At 36.4% G+C, this 18317-nt stretch overlaps 1 protein-coding gene across 1 annotated transcript in view; it reads left to right on the top strand.

Annotated features, from left to right (window-relative positions):
• Positions 1-15703, top strand: part of LOC129232431 (ubiquitin conjugation factor E4 A-like) — a gene marked incomplete at its 5' end in the record, with an annotated part of 81333 nt that extends 65630 nt beyond the window's left edge. Inside the window, 3 exon segments of the mRNA XM_054866576.1 lie at positions 842-1105; positions 7007-7164; positions 15386-15703. Of these exon segments, the coding sequence (XP_054722551.1) occupies positions 842-1105; positions 7007-7164; positions 15386-15515 (552 nt within the window).
• Between the last annotated feature and the right edge of the window lie 2614 nt (positions 15704-18317).

Here is an 18317-nt window from a genome sequence, read left to right as displayed (position 1 = left end):
ATAAGATGGACGAGTAAATTACGAAATTATCATGATGTGGAATGGGAGAGCGAATGAACATAGCCAATTGGCGAGAAATTCGTCATCCGTTATTTGTAAATATACAGGCGAACCAAATGACCTTTTAATTTTCAAATACCGCCAAAGCCGTGTGGGTACCACTAGTATGTAATACAGTAGAAGACCGTTATAGTGCCGACCTGTATAACGCAATTCTCTATAAACCGCACTACTTTTCTGAAGTAAACAATCAGTTCTGAAGTTTAAAAAATCCCTCTGTTTTGCTTTGCAAACAGAAAAATGGTTAGGCAAATTAAATTTTGAAAGTTTTTCATCTTTCCATCCTATTTCAAAGCTTTTACATTGGAAATTAGTACCTCGTAGTAAACAGAAAATGCCAAATGGCTCTTGAAAATGCAGCTGTTATGCAAACCATTAAAGCTAGCAGAAGTGCAGGATTTTGATTGTGAAACGTATTTATTTGTGAATAACTAATTGTAATATTGGTGGTTTAATACTCATTGCAGATAAAACTCATTCTGAAGTGCTAATATATAGATATATTCTGAATATTAGTTTCAAAATTTGTGAAATGATCTATATAATGCAGAAACCTGTATAACGCAAAAGCTCTGATCCCAAGGTGTGCGTTATAATGGTCTTCCACTGTTAAAAGATGATAATATACTAAGGATAAACTTGGTATTTTTCAATAACCACTTCATTTCGTGAAATGGCGCATTTTTTTCCTGAACGATGTTTTCCGAAATGCCCTGATCCCGGTAAGTTCAGATTTTCGATGTTTCACTGTTTTCATAATCTATGTGTTTGTCCCGAACAGGTGGGCCCCCAGAAGAAGAACTTCAAGGTGCGTGACCTGAGGGAGTACGAGTTCAAGCCCCCCGAGCTGGTGCGGGACATCTGCCGCATCTACGACCACCTGGGGAGGGAGGAGAGCGGAGGAGGGGAGCGCTTCTGCTCCGCGGTGAGCAGGGACGGGCGCTCCTACACCCCCCATCTCTTCCCCCTGGCGCTGGCGGTGCTCAACAAGATCGGGCAGGTTCAGCTGGCAGAGAGGCTGGACGCCGTGGCGCAGAGGGTGCACGTAAGTAACCTCTTTTTACGTCAGGCCGTTTTTTTTACCGCTTTTCTCAATCTGTTTGCATCTGCCTCGGTAAGTCCCGCCCGTTTCGGTTTGTTGCGTTATTCTGTCTTTTGAACAGCACTCGTTTCGTGGTTACCATTATTTTTGAGTAATCCAGAAAAGTGCTCATTGATTTCGCAAGGACAAAAACGCTGTGTTAGGATTTTTCTCGTTTCTGTGATTGATCAGTCCAGGGCTTTTGCTCCGCGGTGAGCAGGGATTGCCGCTCTTATTCCCCCCATCTCTTCCCCTCTTCCCCTTGGCGCTGGCAGTGCTCAACAAGATCGGGCAAGTGCAGCTGGCAGAGAGGCTGGACGCCTTGGCGCAGAGGGTGCACGCGAGTAACCTTTTTTTTACATCAATCCATTTTTTTTCACTTTTTCGCAATCCGTTTGCATCCGCCTCTGTAAGTTCTGCCCGTTTTGGTTTGCTGCGTTATTCTGACCATTGAACATCACTTGCCTGGTGGTCACCATTATTTTTGAATAATCTAGAAAATTGCTCATTGATTTTACAAGGACAACTACTTGGTGCTAGGATTTCTCTCATTTTTGGGTATTATGACCACTCCAATCCCCCCCACCTCTTCCCCCCGGCACTTGCTGTGCTCATTTGAGGGTGCAGCTGGCAGAGAGGCTGGACGCCATGATGTAGCGGGTGTACGTGGGTAACCATTTTGCTTAACATTCTGGATTTTTTTTATGCATTTTGCAACCCGTTTGCATCCGCCTCGGTAAGTTCCGCCCATTTCGGTTTGCTGCGTTATTCTGTCTTTTGAACATCACTCGTTTCGTGGTTACCATTATTTTTGAGTAATCCAGAAAAGTGCTCATTGATTTCGTAAGGACAATAACGCTGTGTTAGGATTTTTCTCATTTCTGTGATTGATCAGACCAGGGCTTTAGTCTCCGCGGTGAGCAGGGATTGCCGCTCTTATTCCCCCCATCTCTTCCCCTCTTCCCCTTGGCGTTGGCAGTGCTCAACAAGATCGGGCAAGTGTAGCTGGCAGAGAGGCTGAATGCCTTGGCGCAGAGGGTGCACGCGAGTAACCTTTTTTTACGTCAGTCCATTTTTTTACACTTTTTGCAATCCTTTTGCATCCGCCTCCGTAAATCCCGCCCGTTTTGGTTTGCTGCATTATTCTGTCCATTGAACATTGCTTGTTTCGTGGTCATCATTATTTTTGAATAATCCAGAAAATTGCTCATTGATTTCACAAGAACAACTATTCGGTGCTAGAATTTCTCTCGTTTTTGGGATTGATCAATCCAGGGCTTCTGCTCCACGGTGAGCAGAGATGACTGCTCCTATTCCCCCCCCCACCTCTTCCCCCCGGCACTTGCTGTGCTCATTAGAGGGTGCAGCTGGCAGAGATGCTGGACGCCATGGTATAGCGGGTGTACGTGGGTTACCTTTTTGCTTCACATTCTGGATTTTTTTAATGCATTTTGCAATCCGTTTGCATCCGCCTCGGTAAAACCCTCCAATTTTGGTTTGCTGCGTCATTCTATTATTTGAACATCACTCATTTCATGGTTACTATTATTTTTGAGTAATCCAGAAAATTGCTCATTGATCTCACAACACTCAGTGTAAAAATTTCTGTTGCCTTTGATTGATCGGTTCAGCCCTTCTTGTCAGTGGTGAGCAGGGATGGCTGCTCTTACACCTCTAACCCCTTTCCCCTGGTGCTGGTGATGCTTTACAAGATCGGGAAGTTGCAGCTGGATGCTATGATTCAAAAGGTGCATGTTAGCCAATTTTTAGGTGCAGTCCGGATTGTCACTGATATGGCATGTAAGTCCGGATTTTTGTTATGAATCATGCACAGAGTTTGCTTTTTTTTCGTGTTTTGTACTCGTCAGTCTTTATATTTTTACAGATCAGGCTTAAATTCTTCATGCTTTATCTGCTTTTTGCATGTCAGTTCAGGTTTTTGACAGATCAGGCAAAAATTAAGTTTTATCTGTTTTTTCTTGTCAGTTTGGAGTTCTTGTTATGGATTAGGCTTAAAGCTTAAACATTTTTTTTTCTGTTTTTTTCACATTAGTAAGATTTTTTTTGTATGGATCAATCATACAATTTATGTAATTTTCTATTTTTACACTTTTATATGTCAGTTCGAATTTTTTAGATTTGATATAAATCTGGAATTTTCTTTTTTACATGTCAGTCCAAGTTTTTGGCTAGTAGTTGTTTTTTACGTCTGTGTCTAAATTTGTTACAGATCATGCAGAAAATTTTATGTATTGCATGCAAGTCTGCATTTTTAAAGATCTAGTTTAAAATTGACACCTTTTATCTTGTTTTTACATGTGTCTGTACTTTTTATTTATAGATAAGGCATATCATTCCTCTTTTTTTTATGTTTTTGACACTTTTATGTGTCAGTCTGGATTTTTTCGGTGTCAGGCATGAGGTTTATGTCTTACAACTGTTTTATATGTTTTTACAGGTCAGTCCAGACTCCAAATCCATTAGATTAATTTATTCGTTTTTTAAAATTAAGATACATTCTCAAACTATTCAATAAATTTTTAAGATTTATAAATATGTTACAATGCCATAGCTGCCTTACATTGTAAGATTTTTGGAAGTATTGTAAGTTTGTGAGATCTTATGGCATAATTGTAAGATAATTAGGTTTTAGATCTCTGGTATTGCTTTTTTTTATGAGTTGCCTGTTATGTTGCTTCAGAAGAACCGAGAAACTGCAGATGAAGAGCCTAAGATAAGCTCCAAAGTGAATTTCGCTCTGTACAAATAGATGATTTGCCCGATGTTGTGCTAAAAAGGGAGAGAATCGATGAAAAATCGACTGCTTTGAAGAAATGAGTTGATGTCAATGGTTTATTGAAGTATGAAAGGCTTTCCTTTTCTCTGCTTTCCATTCTAGCCATACCTCACAGTAATGCAGAGTGCGAAAGAATATTCAGTAGTGTCAGAAAGGGCAGGATAGAGCTGTGCCTGATAATAACCTGGATAATGTTTTAATCATTAAGAACTTACAAAAGAAAAAAAACTATTATAAGTTATCAAAATAAAATTTTTGAATGTTGCTAAGTCAGTAACTTAAAGCTTAAGTTCCAGCTAAAGTAGTTGCACCTGACTGCATTAATTTATGAAAGAAAAAGTAAGATAATACAGCAAGTTATTAGTTTCTTCCAAAAGACTATTTTTAAAGATTAATATTAAATAATGCATCTTACAGAAAAATATTAGACAATATTTTAAAAGTGCACACTTGTATTCTTAAATTTTTAAATGCACAGGTCTGCCTTTTTGAAACTAACAGCTTGTTGTAATCCTGTGTTTCTCTTTTCTGAATCCAGTTTTTTTTTTTTTTTTTCGTTTTTTTCTCTGCTGATTAATTACACGTAAAGATTTGAAAATATAATGCTTTTAGTTTTAACGGTTTGTTGTTGTGTGTTGGTTAAAAAGGTACAAATACAACCACGGCATGTATTGTAAGATTTTTAAAATTGATATGTTGGCAGCTATGCAATGCTTAGATAAGATGTGATTTTATTTTATGCACTTTGCTTAAAGATAAGGTTTCCAACATCATGTACATTTTTAGTGTAAAATAATATGTTGAACAATTACTTTTCTGAACTATATCAGTCATGGTGTATAAGAAAAACTGCACATTTTTTATTTTGTTCTAAACTAATTTTGGAGTAAAAACAATAGAGAGTGAAAATCTGTTACACACACAGAAGGGGGGATCTATGTAGTTTTGCCTGTTGAAGTTAAGATACAGTATAATGCAGTGTCCAGTAAAATTTAGAGAAATACATTCTAAAAATGCAAAAATAATTTATAAAAAACAAATCCACTGATTTTAATTAAAGTTTTTGTTACAAAAATCACTTGATTCCAACAATTGATTTAAATCAATATTTTTTTTAACCATTTGATTTAAATCAAGATTGTAACAGGGTTGTTTGGTTTAAAGCAAGTGGTTATTTTTAAAAACCATGCAGTTTTTTCCAAAATGTTTTTTTTTTTTTTTTTGAAAATTTTCATTGTTTTTACCCAAAGGTTTTCATAAATTTGACATACTAATGCAAAGAGTAAAAATCTAATTAATGCAAAAAACTAGAATCTTAATAGATAAATTACAGATTAAATAAATTTAGAAACCTAAATTTTTTTAAAGGTTATGCAAGTTTGATAAATAGTTTTTTTTTAATCTGTGCAGCTTTCCTATTAGGTACGTACACAAATATCAGTTTAAAAATTTTCCAACGACTTGCGCCGGAAAGGGTCGAAGACAAACAGGAATTGGGCCATTCCACGGAAAACGGTCATTTTGTCCTGCACGTGACGCTTCATATATTTCATAAAAATCATAATTTAAAAGGATGATGAGCAAAATTTTCTTGCTTAAGAAATCCAAAGCGCATGTGTGACTTCTTAAGCAAAAACTTTCTTAAAAAATTATTTCATTTTTATGAAATATAGGAATTGTCACGAGCGGGACAAAATGACCATTTTCAATGGAATGGGAATATACATATTTTTTTCAATGGTTTAAATAATTATTTCTAAACTAATAAAATACGTTTCCTTTAGGTTTTAACCATAGCTTTCAAAATCCACAATTTGTTTTGGCATTGCTGTATTAAGAGAGCAAAAATATTTACTTATTCATAAGCAAGTTACCCGAGGTTGACTTTGGATATCCCGCGCGTGACACATGCAAATAAATTTTATTTTAAACAACAAAATTGTTTAATAAAAATATAATTGTGTCAGGAGTATCTTTGTATCAAGTGTAAAGATTTTTAAAAAATGCTTACTCCTCTTTCATTAAAATATTAAGAGATATGACGAATTCTTAAAGAAACTAGCTGTGTTCCCCGGCTTTGCACGGTCCACCTCGAAAATAAAAGTTATGTCAAGTGACTTAAGTTCAACACTCAGGCTTGAACCAAAAAAAAAAAGAAAAAGTCGGTGAAATTTTGCGGCAGATTGCGGAAAACCCCCAAAAAGTAAACATTTTAAATCCCCTGATTACAGGAAAAGCCTCAAAACAAAAACAAGAATTTTATCTGTTCATATTCGAGAGAAAAAAATGGCCACAGATCTTTCATCTCAATGATTTTCTTCACGCTTTACATTTTAATAAAAGCGTTGTTGCGGAAAGTTGAGATGTAGCACTGAATAATAGTTTGAATGGAGGAAAGCCTTTGAAAAATAGGGATTTGATGTTGAAATCCGAGTATCGTCATTAATAGTCTTTAATGGATATCTCCGCTAATTATTATCGGAGGATTATGTTAAATAGCCAAACATGAAGACGGGAAGATGACGAATCCATCGATACCTGGTTCGATGGTCAGTTCAGTGTCGTTGGGGAGAAGAAGCTTGGACATACATAGATACGCAGTATAAATATTCAGAAACATGTTTTAATGTGCTGCTTTGTTTGCTGCTTTAATTTTTTTTCATCATTACAAAATCGTACTCGTGAAAATTTAGCAAACTTAATGACTGTTAACCCTCTGACGGTCCTGGGTTATGTGTAAAATTCTTCATGTTTTTTTTTTTTTTTTTGAGGGGTTATGTCAGTGTATTTTTTTTTTTTTTTTGAGTAAATTTCCATGCAAATCAAGTGCCCTACCTTCTATTAATGCTTGCTATCGCCCTGCACCTTGAACCATTTGACAAGGAACGCTTAGCATCAGAAAAATAAGTGTAAACCTTGGACATAGATTCGCTCAGTTTTTAATTACATAAGATTTAAGCGTATTTTTCTCCCGCACGTGACGGTGGAATGGCCCAATTTCAGAACTGCTTTCCCGTTAGTGTGCTTTCTTCCGTCGTTAACGGAGTGTTCTTTGTGTGTATTTCCAGAAACTGGCCCTGAAGCAGCAGCAAGACGAAGAGCTGCTGAGCGAAGCTCCCGAAGAATTTTTCGACCCGATCATGAACACCCTGATGAGGGACCCTGTGCGTCTTCCCTCTTCTGGAGTGACGGTGGACAGGGCCACCATCGCAAGACACCTGCTCAGGTCAGTCCCTCGATCGACCCTATTTATGTACAGGTGTCCCTCGAACATACTTGCCGACTCTACTGTTTTTAACGGGAGACTCCCGTTTTTTTCCTTCTATCTCCCGATTTCGCGTTTTTTACGATTTTCTCCCGTTTTTAGTTTTTTCAGGCAATCATCAAAAAGTTTCACTTTCTTCTCACTAGATGGCGTCCTTTTCCAGTCTACCAATGTGAGGGAGTAAGAATTTTTCCAATTAATAACTTATTTAGTAAAAATTAATTTTCTGGAAGCTTTCCACATTGCATGTTCCACGAGGCACGTGCTTTGCCGAAAATGGCAGCAGATTCCAATCCTTTTGCATCTTGAAATTTTTTCAATTAATTTGAAAGTTGGAAGTTATTGAAACATGTGCTACCCTATACCTACTTGTTTTATATTGTATTTTCATTATGTATTGATTTTTTCGACCCGATCATGAACACCCTGATGAGGGACCCCGTGCGTCTTCCCTCTTCTGGAGTGACGGTGGACAGGGCCACCATAGCAAGACACCTGCTCAGGTCAGTCCCTCGATCGACCCTATTTCATACTTGCCAACTCTACTGTTTTTGACGGGAGACTCCCGTATTTAGCTCCCATCTCCCGATTTCCCGTTTTTTAAGATTTTCTCCTGTTTTTTCAGTCAATCATCAAAAAGTTTCACTTTCTTCTCAATAGATGCCGCCCCTTTCTAGTCTACCAATGTCAGGGAATAAGAAATTTTCCAATTAATAACTCCGTTAGTAAAAATTAATTTTTTGGAAGCTTTCCACTGTTCCTGTTCAACGAAGCACGTGCTTTGCCGAAAATGGCAGCAGATTTCAATCCTTTTGCATCTTGAAAATATTTCAATTATTTTTAAAGTTTGAAGTTATTTTAACATGTGCTACCCTATACCTACTTATTATATATATTATTTTCATTATATATTATTTTCTTCTTTTTTTTTCGGATTTTAGGAATTAAATTTTGGTAGCTACTTTTCTGGAATAAACTGGGGAATGCACAGAACTTTAACACTAGAAAGACGGCGTTTTGCGTATACCTAGAAAGACGAGCAGCGGTCACTTTGACCGCCATACTTAAAAGATTGGAAATTTCCTCCTTTCGGGATTTTTAACCATAGAAAAGATTTGTTTCATCATATCAGAGTTTAATTTAACAATTTAATCGTAATATAGTCTGCAAATAAGTCTCAGATATCTTTTTTTTATTTTATGTTCGATCAAGTGAAATACACATGCTCTACACAATTGGCATTAAGAAAGAGCAAATTTGTACAAAAAAGAGAAAAAATTTTTTAGCATGTAATAGCTAACAAGTAATATAATCAACCATGCATTGTTTGGTTTAAAAAATATCTTAATATCGCAAGATACCGTACATTACTATCTTTTACAGTATTTCGAAATACTTATGTTATCACATCGCCTGTATGTTAGCCATTAACATTTTTTTTGGCAATTAGAACAAATGCTCGTAGTTTTATTTCCGCATAATTTAATTTCACACTATTTTAATCTTTTTCCTGTGGTAGATACTTATTTATGTACAGCAAAATTGACCAGTGGAGGTGACTTGGAGGAAATTGGAGAAATAGGAGTTCAGTCAGCCCTTTTTTTCGGCGTCGGTCCCTTTTCCCTTTTTCTTTCACTACTTTTTATATTTTGAGCGTCAATTTTTATTAGCGAGGTTTTTTCTGATTCTAACTCAGAAGAACAATCCTTTTCTGCAAATCTTGGCTCCGAAAAATATTTGCAATAATCTCATGAAAGCAAACTATTCTCATCGCTAGGAATATATTTCTCTTCAGACAAGTCACACAATTCATTCGAACCATAATCTGTTTTAGATGTGCAGCAGTTTCAGAAGTTAATAATCCTATAATTTTTGCTTGTCGTCAACGCTTCTTCTCGATATCATGAAGATAATTATGTGACTGAGAACTTCATTATCACCGAAGAAAATAAACATCAATACTTCAAACAAAGCACATGTTTTGTGCACAAAAGAATTCCAGCAAACATTTTTGGAATTTATCTCTGTTTATATTTACTTCTTTTTAGACCCAAAGTAATTTCACGTGTCCAGTCAGATGCTTTTCAAATTTACCTTTCTCAACTTTGCCCCTGCGTAGATAACAGAAAACTGAAACTATGCAACGAGCAGGTGTTTCGCATTTTCCTAACAGTTCAAAGAATTAAACCTCACCAGCAGATACTACTCAAGCTCAAAAGAACATTACTCACCCTGACAACTAACAATAGTCCATAGTACACACAACTGATAAGAGAAAAAAGAAGAAAACGGGTGCATAAAGAAAGGTTCCCTTAAGCGGTCAAAATGACCGTAGTCAGTCTTTCTAGGTATAAACATTTATAGCAACTATAATAATAATCCTAAAGGGAAAAAATTACTGTTGTAAGATCTTAATAAATAGTTAGGAAAAGTCAATGAAGGAAAAAGAATTTGAAAATTAAACGCAGCAAATATGAGCATTTGAAAATCGTTTGCGGTCAAAATGACCGCTTCCGTCTTTCTAGTGTTAAGCAAGTTCACTACTTATTATTAGGTTTTATCTTTGCAGTATGTTTTTCTTGCTGCTACCAATTAGCTTACATCTGCAAAAAATCCCCATTTCACTTTAAATTTAGTGTTCATGTTATTTAAAAGCACAATTAATAATTCTGTTGTGAAGATATGCCGCTGGTGAATCACCTATATACCTCTAGTGGAATCTCTTGTTTTTTTTTTCCTTCGAAGGGGGGGGGGGGGTTGGCAAGTATGCTATTTTCATACAGGTGTCCCTCGAACATACTTGCCAACTCTACTGTTTTTAACGGGAGACTCCCGTTTTTTGTTCTATCTCCCGATTTCGCGTTTTTTACGATTTTCTTCCGTTTTTAGTTTTTCAGTCAATCATCAAAAAGTTTCACTTTCTTCTCAATAGATGGCGTCCTTTTCCAGTCTACCAATGTGAGGGAGTAAGAATTTGTCCAATTAATAACTTATTTAGCAGAAATTAATTTTCTGGAAGCTTTCCACATTGCATGTTCAAAGGAGCACGTGCTTTGCCGAAAATGGCAGCAGATTCCAATCCTTTTGCATCTTGAAAATATTTCAATTATTTTGAAAGTTTGAAGTTATTTTAACATGTGCTATCATATACCTACTTATTATATATATTATTTTCATTATATATTATTTTCTTCTTTTTTTTTTGGATTTTAGGAATTAAATTTTGGTAGCTACTTTTCTGGAAGAGACTGGGGAATGTATAGAACTTTAAGCAAGTTCACTACTTATTATTAGGTTTCTCCTTTGCAGTATGTTTTTCTTGCTGCTACCAATTAGTTTACATCTGCGAAAATCCCCATTTCACTTTAAATTTAGTATTTATGTTATTTAAAAGCACAATTAATAATTATGTTGTGAAGATATGCCGCTGGTGAATCACCTATATACCTCTAGTAGAATCTCCTGTTTTTTTTCCTTCGAAGGTTGGCAAGTACGCTATTTACGTACAGGTGTCCCTCGAACATACTTGACAGCTCTACTATTTTTAACGGGAGACTCCCGTTTTTGCTCACATCTCCCATTTTCCCGTTTCTTACGATTTTCTCCCGTTTTTAGTTTTTTAGTCAATCATCAAAAAGTTTCACTTTCTTCTCACTAGATGGCGTCCTTTTCCAGTCTACCAATGTGAGGGAGTAAGAATTTGTCCAATTAATAACTTATTTAGCAGAAATTAATTTTTTGGAAGCTTTCCACATTGCATGTTCAACGGAGCACGTGCTTTTCCAAAAATGGCAGCAGATTCCAATCCTTTTGCATCTTGAAATTATTTCAATTAATTTGAAAGTTGGAAGTTATTGAAACATGTGCTACCCTATACCTACTTGTTTTATATTGTATTTTCATTACATATTGATTTCCTTTTTTTTTTCCTTCATTGAGGAAATTTTTTTGAAGGGCCCTTCAAACTCCTTCATTTTGGTTTTAACTCCTTCAAAACTCCTTCTTTTTTAGTTCAAGACCGCATAATCTTCCTCTATGACAGTAACTTAAAATACTTTGATCGACAACTTAACATTGTCACTAGGGCAAAGGTATATTTACGATCTTGATGTAGTAATTTCATATATTTATTTTTTCCATAAAGTTGTGATTTACAAAGTGAGCATAGGAGTCATAAAAGTTGAAGATTAAAATTTTATTACAAGACTAAAACATTTCATAAGTGAAGTAAAACACGTTGGTGATTGGCTTTTTTTTTTTTCCAAGTTTTATGATTACTGTTTTTCCCTCCTCCACATTCTCAGAAGCAAAAGTCAAGTTGTCTAATTATTATTTTGACATTTCAAAATATAAGTAGATGTACTATATTAAGTGATTTTGTTTGAAAAAACAATTGCTTAGCAAATCACAGTTATGATATTGTAAAATGAATCATCCTCAAGTGATGTCATGCCTTGAGGGGAGAGACGGGCTCATGAAATTGTGACAAGGGGAAGAGAGAGAATGACAAAAAGTGACATCACACACAGTTATTGTAACAATATGTTTATAAAAAAAATTGACATGTGACAGGAGGAGGAGTTAGCTGAAGTTTGACACTTTGTGATAAAAGGGAAGGGGTCAAATTTGTTGGAAAAAAGTGTGACATCATTTGATGACAGCTCGTTAGTACTCCTCTAAAATCTCATTTTACTCCTTCAAAACTCCTTCATTTTCTTTTTGAAATTGAGTACGAACCCTGTATTTACGTACAGGTGTCCCTCGAACATACTTGCCGACTATACTGTTTTTAACGGGAGACTCCCGTTTTTCGCTTCTACAGTAGGCGCCGCTCTATATGATCACGGTTAATGTTATCATTCCCTTAATGTTATCAGAATCACGAAGTCCCGGAACACTCGTATGTTAACACACGTTGAAAAAGTCGGATATTGTAATCGGCGTCTTCGTTTACTATTATCACTTTTTCATAAACTTTCGATTTTTTCCCCCTTTTTCTTCCTCAATTAACAGAAAGTAACTGGACGACCGAGCCTCTCTCGGCTTTAAAAGAATTATTTTTTGTCAAATTGTGTTTTTTTAAGGTTCAGTACTTTTCCAAATATACTTTAAAAGCTTCACGTTAACGAAATATTATGTACTCGACCTCCTTATAACACTAAAGTACCAAACAAAGAAGATTCTGAATGCAATTAAATCAACATTTTGCTTTAAACTATCTGTTACGTTTGCTTCCACTATACAATTTTCTTGTCAGTAATTAAAATATTTTGACCTTAGTTTTGCTATGGTGAAATCGGGTTTCAACCGAATACTTCCTTTCATATTATGATGCATTTCACGATTTTATCCCAATCGAGATTTTTTTTTTGAGTAAGTACTTTTAGTTTTTACGCCAGAAAATGCTACATACAGCATGATATCCATCAAAACTGATGATCCACAAACCATTCCAACAAATGATAACAACTGTCTTAACAAAATATAAACAATCTCAAGACATACACTTCCTCGAAATAAAATTTAGATGCGTGATTTAAAAAACATGTTAAACTATTTGAAGTGTAAAAAGAAAATAAATAAATAAAATAAAACAAAATAGGACGGTCAAGCAATAGTTTCACTTAAAAAAGAAAAAAAGCCTTACATCGACTTACGTAATGCTTTTGAATCTGTTTTCAGCCAAGTGTATTTGAAATTAGCCAAAGTGGCCAATATCAGCCGAACCCGGCAACCCTAAGCAAGTATAAAATTTTAAAGCGAGAAGAGACAAATTTTCATTGTTATGGTTGCAAATCGTCTGCCTGATGCGTCAACTCACAGTTTACTTCAAGGCTTAACTCAATTTGACTTTATATTAAAAAACTGTTTTTCGTAAAAAACCGCGTTTTTACAGAAAAAACGCTGATGTAGATGAACTTAGGATGCAAAACTACAATTAAATCCAAAATTTCATCCAAATCGTCAGAGCCGTTTCCGAGATAAGAAATATATATATACCCACAAGAATTGCTCGTTTAAAGATATAAGATATAGAGGCAAACCCTGACGAGACTAACTTTCTGTGTAGCATTTTGTGGTTTTCAATAGCAGCTCAAAATTTTTTTAGGAATGAAGCTACAGAAAGTTCGCCCCCCAGTGACTACAGACTCCCCCTAAGAAAAGTTTCTTTTGCATCTAAAAAAATTCAGTCGCTGGACTTGTTGCAGGCATTGATGTAGGACCTCCATTGTTGCCATTGCTTTGTAAACTATTAAAGAATTGTGTCGAGATTGAAAACAAAGCGAAGTTAAATTAAAATTTAAACAACAAGCAAAACCATGCTGGGAAAGATAGAAAAGCAGAATGTGCTTCGAAACTGGTTTACGAATGTCAGGGAAAACGGTCATATTTTACTTCACCTATTACCATGTAATTAAAAATTGCATAATTTAGCTTTAACTTTTTATAATTCAGATATTTCCATTCTGCTAATTTAATAATTTATAAGTTGAAAGTTCGTTCAGTTGAGTCACTGTGATTTTAATTTGAGGTTGCCAAAATAAATGCACCTTAATTGGAAAACAATCATTATTTTGTGTCTCCTGGATTCTTTTCGGTTATTGTTATCAAATTGTATCTGTCCCAAGTGATCACATTAAGCGGCGCCTACTGTATCTCCCGATTTCGCGTTTTTCACGATTTTCTCCCGTTTTTAGTTTTTTCAGTCTATCAAAAAGTTTCACTTTCTTCTCAATAGATGGCGTCCTTTTCCAATCTACCAATGTGAGGGAGTAAGAATTTTTCCAATTAATAACTTATTTAGTAAAAATTAATTTTCTGGAAGCTTTCCACATTGCATGTTCAACGGAGCACGTGCTTTGCCGAAAATGGCAGCAGATTCCAATCCTTTTGCATCTTGAAATTATTTCAATTATTTTGAAAGTTGGAAGTTATTGAAACATGTGCTACCCTATACCTACTTATTTTATATATTATTTTCATTATGTATTGATTTTTTTTTTCGGATTTTAGTTATTAAATTTTTGTATCTACTTTTTCGGAAAGTACGAAAAAAGCAAATTCACTCCTTATTATTCAGTTTTTCCTTTGCAGTATGTTTTTCTTGCTGCTACCAATTAGCTTACATCTGCGAAAAATCCCCATTTCACTTTGAATTTAGTATTCATGTAATTAAAAGCAGAATTTAATCATTCTGCTGTGAAGATATGTCGCTGGTGAATTACCTATATACCTCTAGTGGAATCTCCAGTTTTTTTACTTCCTTTTACAAAAAAGGAAGTATTGTATTCGCGAAAAAATTTTCACTCAAAAATCGACCTTCATTTCCATTTTGCTCACCCCCGAATGAATGTTGAGTTTTTTTTTCGGCCCGACCACACGTGGATATATGCCTAGGAACGTACAGACACCCGAAATATCCATTTTGACGATTACCGAGTTAATTACAACCAGTGTTCTCATGACGTCTGTTTGTACGTATGTATGTGCCTACGTATGTCGCATAACTCAAGAACAGTATGTCCTAGAAAGTTGAAATTTGGTACGTAGACTCCTCGTGGGGTCTAGTTGTGCACCTCCCTTTTTGGTTGCATTCAGGTGTTTCTAAAGGGTTCTTTTGCCCTTTTTTGGGGGTAAATCATTGCTAACTTCGATGTAAGCTCAAGTGGTGTTATAATTTGGCAGACACTTGGCGATATGTCGCCAAATTTTGTCGCCAACTTCGCGACAAATTTGGCGATTTTTTTTTTTTTAATCTGGTTTCAATTTGCCCACTGTTGGTGATATTTAGAGAGTAAACTATTGAACCGCATTAAAATTGCCAATAATGAGAAAATGACACTAAACTGGAGTAAAAGGAAGTCATGTGATGCACACATCAGCTCGTTTTTTTTTTCATGAGGCTGCCGTTTCCTCCTCGCTATCGCTCACCAACTTGGCGACAAATTTGGCAATTTTTTTTTTTTAATCTGGTGTCAGTTTGGCCACTTTTGGTTATATTTAGAGAAAACTAAACTATTGAATCACATTAAAATTGCCAATATTGGGAAAATGACATTAAATTGGAGTAAAAGGAAGTCATATGATGCACACATCTGCTCGTTTTCTTTGAAGGTTGGCAAGTATGTGTCACGGTTAATTTAACCACCCAAATGCTCAAACGTTTTTTTTTTCTTTCCAGCGACCAGACGGACCCTTTCAACCGCAGCCCCCTGACCATGGATATGGTGGTCCCAGACGACCCTTTGAGAGAGAAGATGGAAAACTGGTGCAGGGAGCGCCGAGCTTCCTCTTCATCCTCCTCCTCCTGAACGGACAATTTTTTTCTACGCTCCGTTTCGTTTCGAGAATTTTTTTATTTCCGAGCGCATTCGTTATTCCGTGGACCCGTCTCCCGCTCTCTACGAGAGAGAGAGACTACCTAGGTGTGTATATTTCTGTTGTGAAGATGGTTCTGTAACGCGTCAGGACAATAAGATTCCTTCTGTTTTTTTTCCCCCTTACGTTTCCTGTCGTCATTTCGTCTCTCGTATTTGCCGATTTTTAGTCCGGGGTTGCCACGCCTCGGGGAAACCTGAAAAAACAGGAAAAACACTCGGAATTCAAAAATCAGCAAAAGAACGGAGAATTTTGAAATTTTTCTCAAAAACCTGAAAAATACGGGGAAAATATATGTTTTTTTTTTAAATTGGAGTTGCCAAAATCAATGCCCAAATATATAAACTACCGAAAAATAAATAAATCTACATAAATAAAACAAAGAATATGTGTGTGTACATTTGTATGTTTCCCGTACAAATCCACCCTTTGAGAGAGAAGATGGAAAACTGGTGCAGGGAGCGCCGAGCTTCCTCTTCATCCTCCTCCTCCTTGAACGGACAATTTTTTTCTACGCCCCGTTTCGTTTCGAGATTTTTTTTTATTTCCGAGCGCATTCGTTATTCCGTGGACCCGTCTCCCGCTCTCTACGAGAGAGAGAGACTACCTAGGTGTGTATATTTCTGTTGTGAAGATGGTTCTGTAACGCGTCAGGACAATAAGATTCCTTCTGTTTTTTTTTCCCCCATACGTTTCCTGTCGTCATTTCGTCTCTCGTATTTGCCGATTTTTAGTCCGGGGTTGCCACGCCTCGGGGAAACCTGAAAAAACAGGGAAAACACTCGGAATTCAAAATCAGCAAAAGAACGGAGAATTTTGAAATTTTTCTCAAAAACCTGGAAAATACGGGGAAAATATATGTATTTTTTTTTAAAATTAGAGTTGCCAAAATCAATGCCCAAATATATAAACTACCGAAAAATAAATAAATCTACATAAATAAAACAAAGAATATGTGTGTGTACATTTGTATGTTCCCCGTACAAATCCACCCTTTGAGAGAGAAGATGGAAAACTGGTGCAGGGAGCGCCGAGCTTCCTCTTCATCCTCCTCCTCCTGAACGGACAAGTTTTTTCTCCGCTCCGTTTCGTTTCGAGAGTTTTTTTATTTCCGAGCGCATTCGTTATTCCGTGGACCCGTCTCCCGCTCTCTACGAGAGAGAGAGACTACCTAGGTGTGTATATTTCTGTTGTGAAGATGGTTCTGTAACGCGTCAGGACAATAAGATTCCTTCTGTTTTTTTTCCCCCATACGTTTCCTGTCGTCATTTCGTCTCTCGTATTTGCCGATTTTTAGTCCGGGGTTGCCACGCCTCGGGGAAACCTGAAAAAACAGGGAAAACACTCGGAATTCAAAAATCAGCAAAAGAACGGAGAATTTTGAAATTTTTCTCAAAAACCTGGAAAATACGGGGAAAATATATGTATTTTTTTTTAAAATTAGAGTTGCCAAAATCAATGCCCAAATATATAAACTACCGAAAAATAAATAAATCTACATAAATAAAACAAAGAATATGTGTGTGTACATTTGTATGTTCCCCGTACAAATCCACCCTTTGAGAGAGAAGATGGAAAACTGGTGCAGGGAGCGCCGAGCTTCCTCTTCATCCTCCTCCTCCTGAACGGACAAGTTTTTTCTCCGCTCCGTTTCGTTTCGAGAGTTTTTTTATTTCCGAGCGCATTCGTTATTCCGTGGACCCGTCTCCCGCTCTCTACGAGAGAGAGAGACTACCTAGGTGTGTATATTTCTGTTGTGAAGATGGTTCTGTAACGCGTCAGGACAATAAGATTCCTTCTGTTTTTTTTCCCCCATACGTTTCCTGTCGTCATTTCGTCTCTCGTATTTGCCGATTTTTAGTCCGGGGTTGCCACGCCTCGGGGAAACCTGAAAAAACAGGGAAAACACTCGGAATTCAAAAATCAGCAAAAGAACGGAGAATTTTGAAATTTTTCTCAAAAACCTGGAAAATACGGGGAAAATATATGTATTTTTTTTTAAAATTAGAGTTGCCAAAATCAATGCCCAAATATATAAACTACCGAAAAATAAATAAATCTACATAAATAAAACAAAGAATATGTGTGTGTACATTTGTATGTTCCCCGTACAAATCCACCCTTTGAGAGAGAAGATGGAAAACTGGTGCAGGGAGCGCCGAGCTTCCTCTTCATCCTCCTCCTCCTGAACGGACAAGTTTTTTCTCCGCTCCGTTTCGTTTCGAGAGTTTTTTTATTTCCGAGCGCATTCGTTATTCCGTGGACCCGTCTCCCGCTCTCTACGAGAGAGAGAGACTACCTAGGTGTGTATATTTCTGTTGTGAAGATGGTTCTGTAACGCGTCAGGACAATAAGATTCCTTCTGTTTTTTTTCCCCCATACGTTTCCTGTCGTCATTTCGTCTCTCGTATTTGCCGATTTTTAGTCCGGGGTTGCCACGCCTCGGGGAAACCTGAAAAAACAGGGAAAAACACTCGGAATTCAAAAATCAGCAAAAGAACGGAGAATTTTGAAATTTTTCTCAAAAACCTGGAAAATACGGGGAAAATATATGTATTTTTTTTTAAAATTAGAGTTGCCAAAATCAATGCCCAAATATATAAACTACCGAAAAATAAATAAATCTACATAAATAAAACAAAGAATATGTGTGTGTACATTTGTATGTTCCCCCGTACAAATCCACCCTTTGAGAGAGAAGATGGAAAACTGGTGCAGGGAGCGCCGAGCTTCCT

This window comes from Uloborus diversus, unplaced genomic scaffold (genome assembly GCF_026930045.1).
Source record: "Uloborus diversus isolate 005 unplaced genomic scaffold, Udiv.v.3.1 scaffold_12, whole genome shotgun sequence".
Lineage (NCBI taxonomy): Eukaryota > Metazoa > Arthropoda > Arachnida > Araneae > Uloboridae > Uloborus > Uloborus diversus.
Note: the sequence above shows the minus strand (reverse complement) of the source record. Positions and strands in the feature narration are given on the sequence as shown.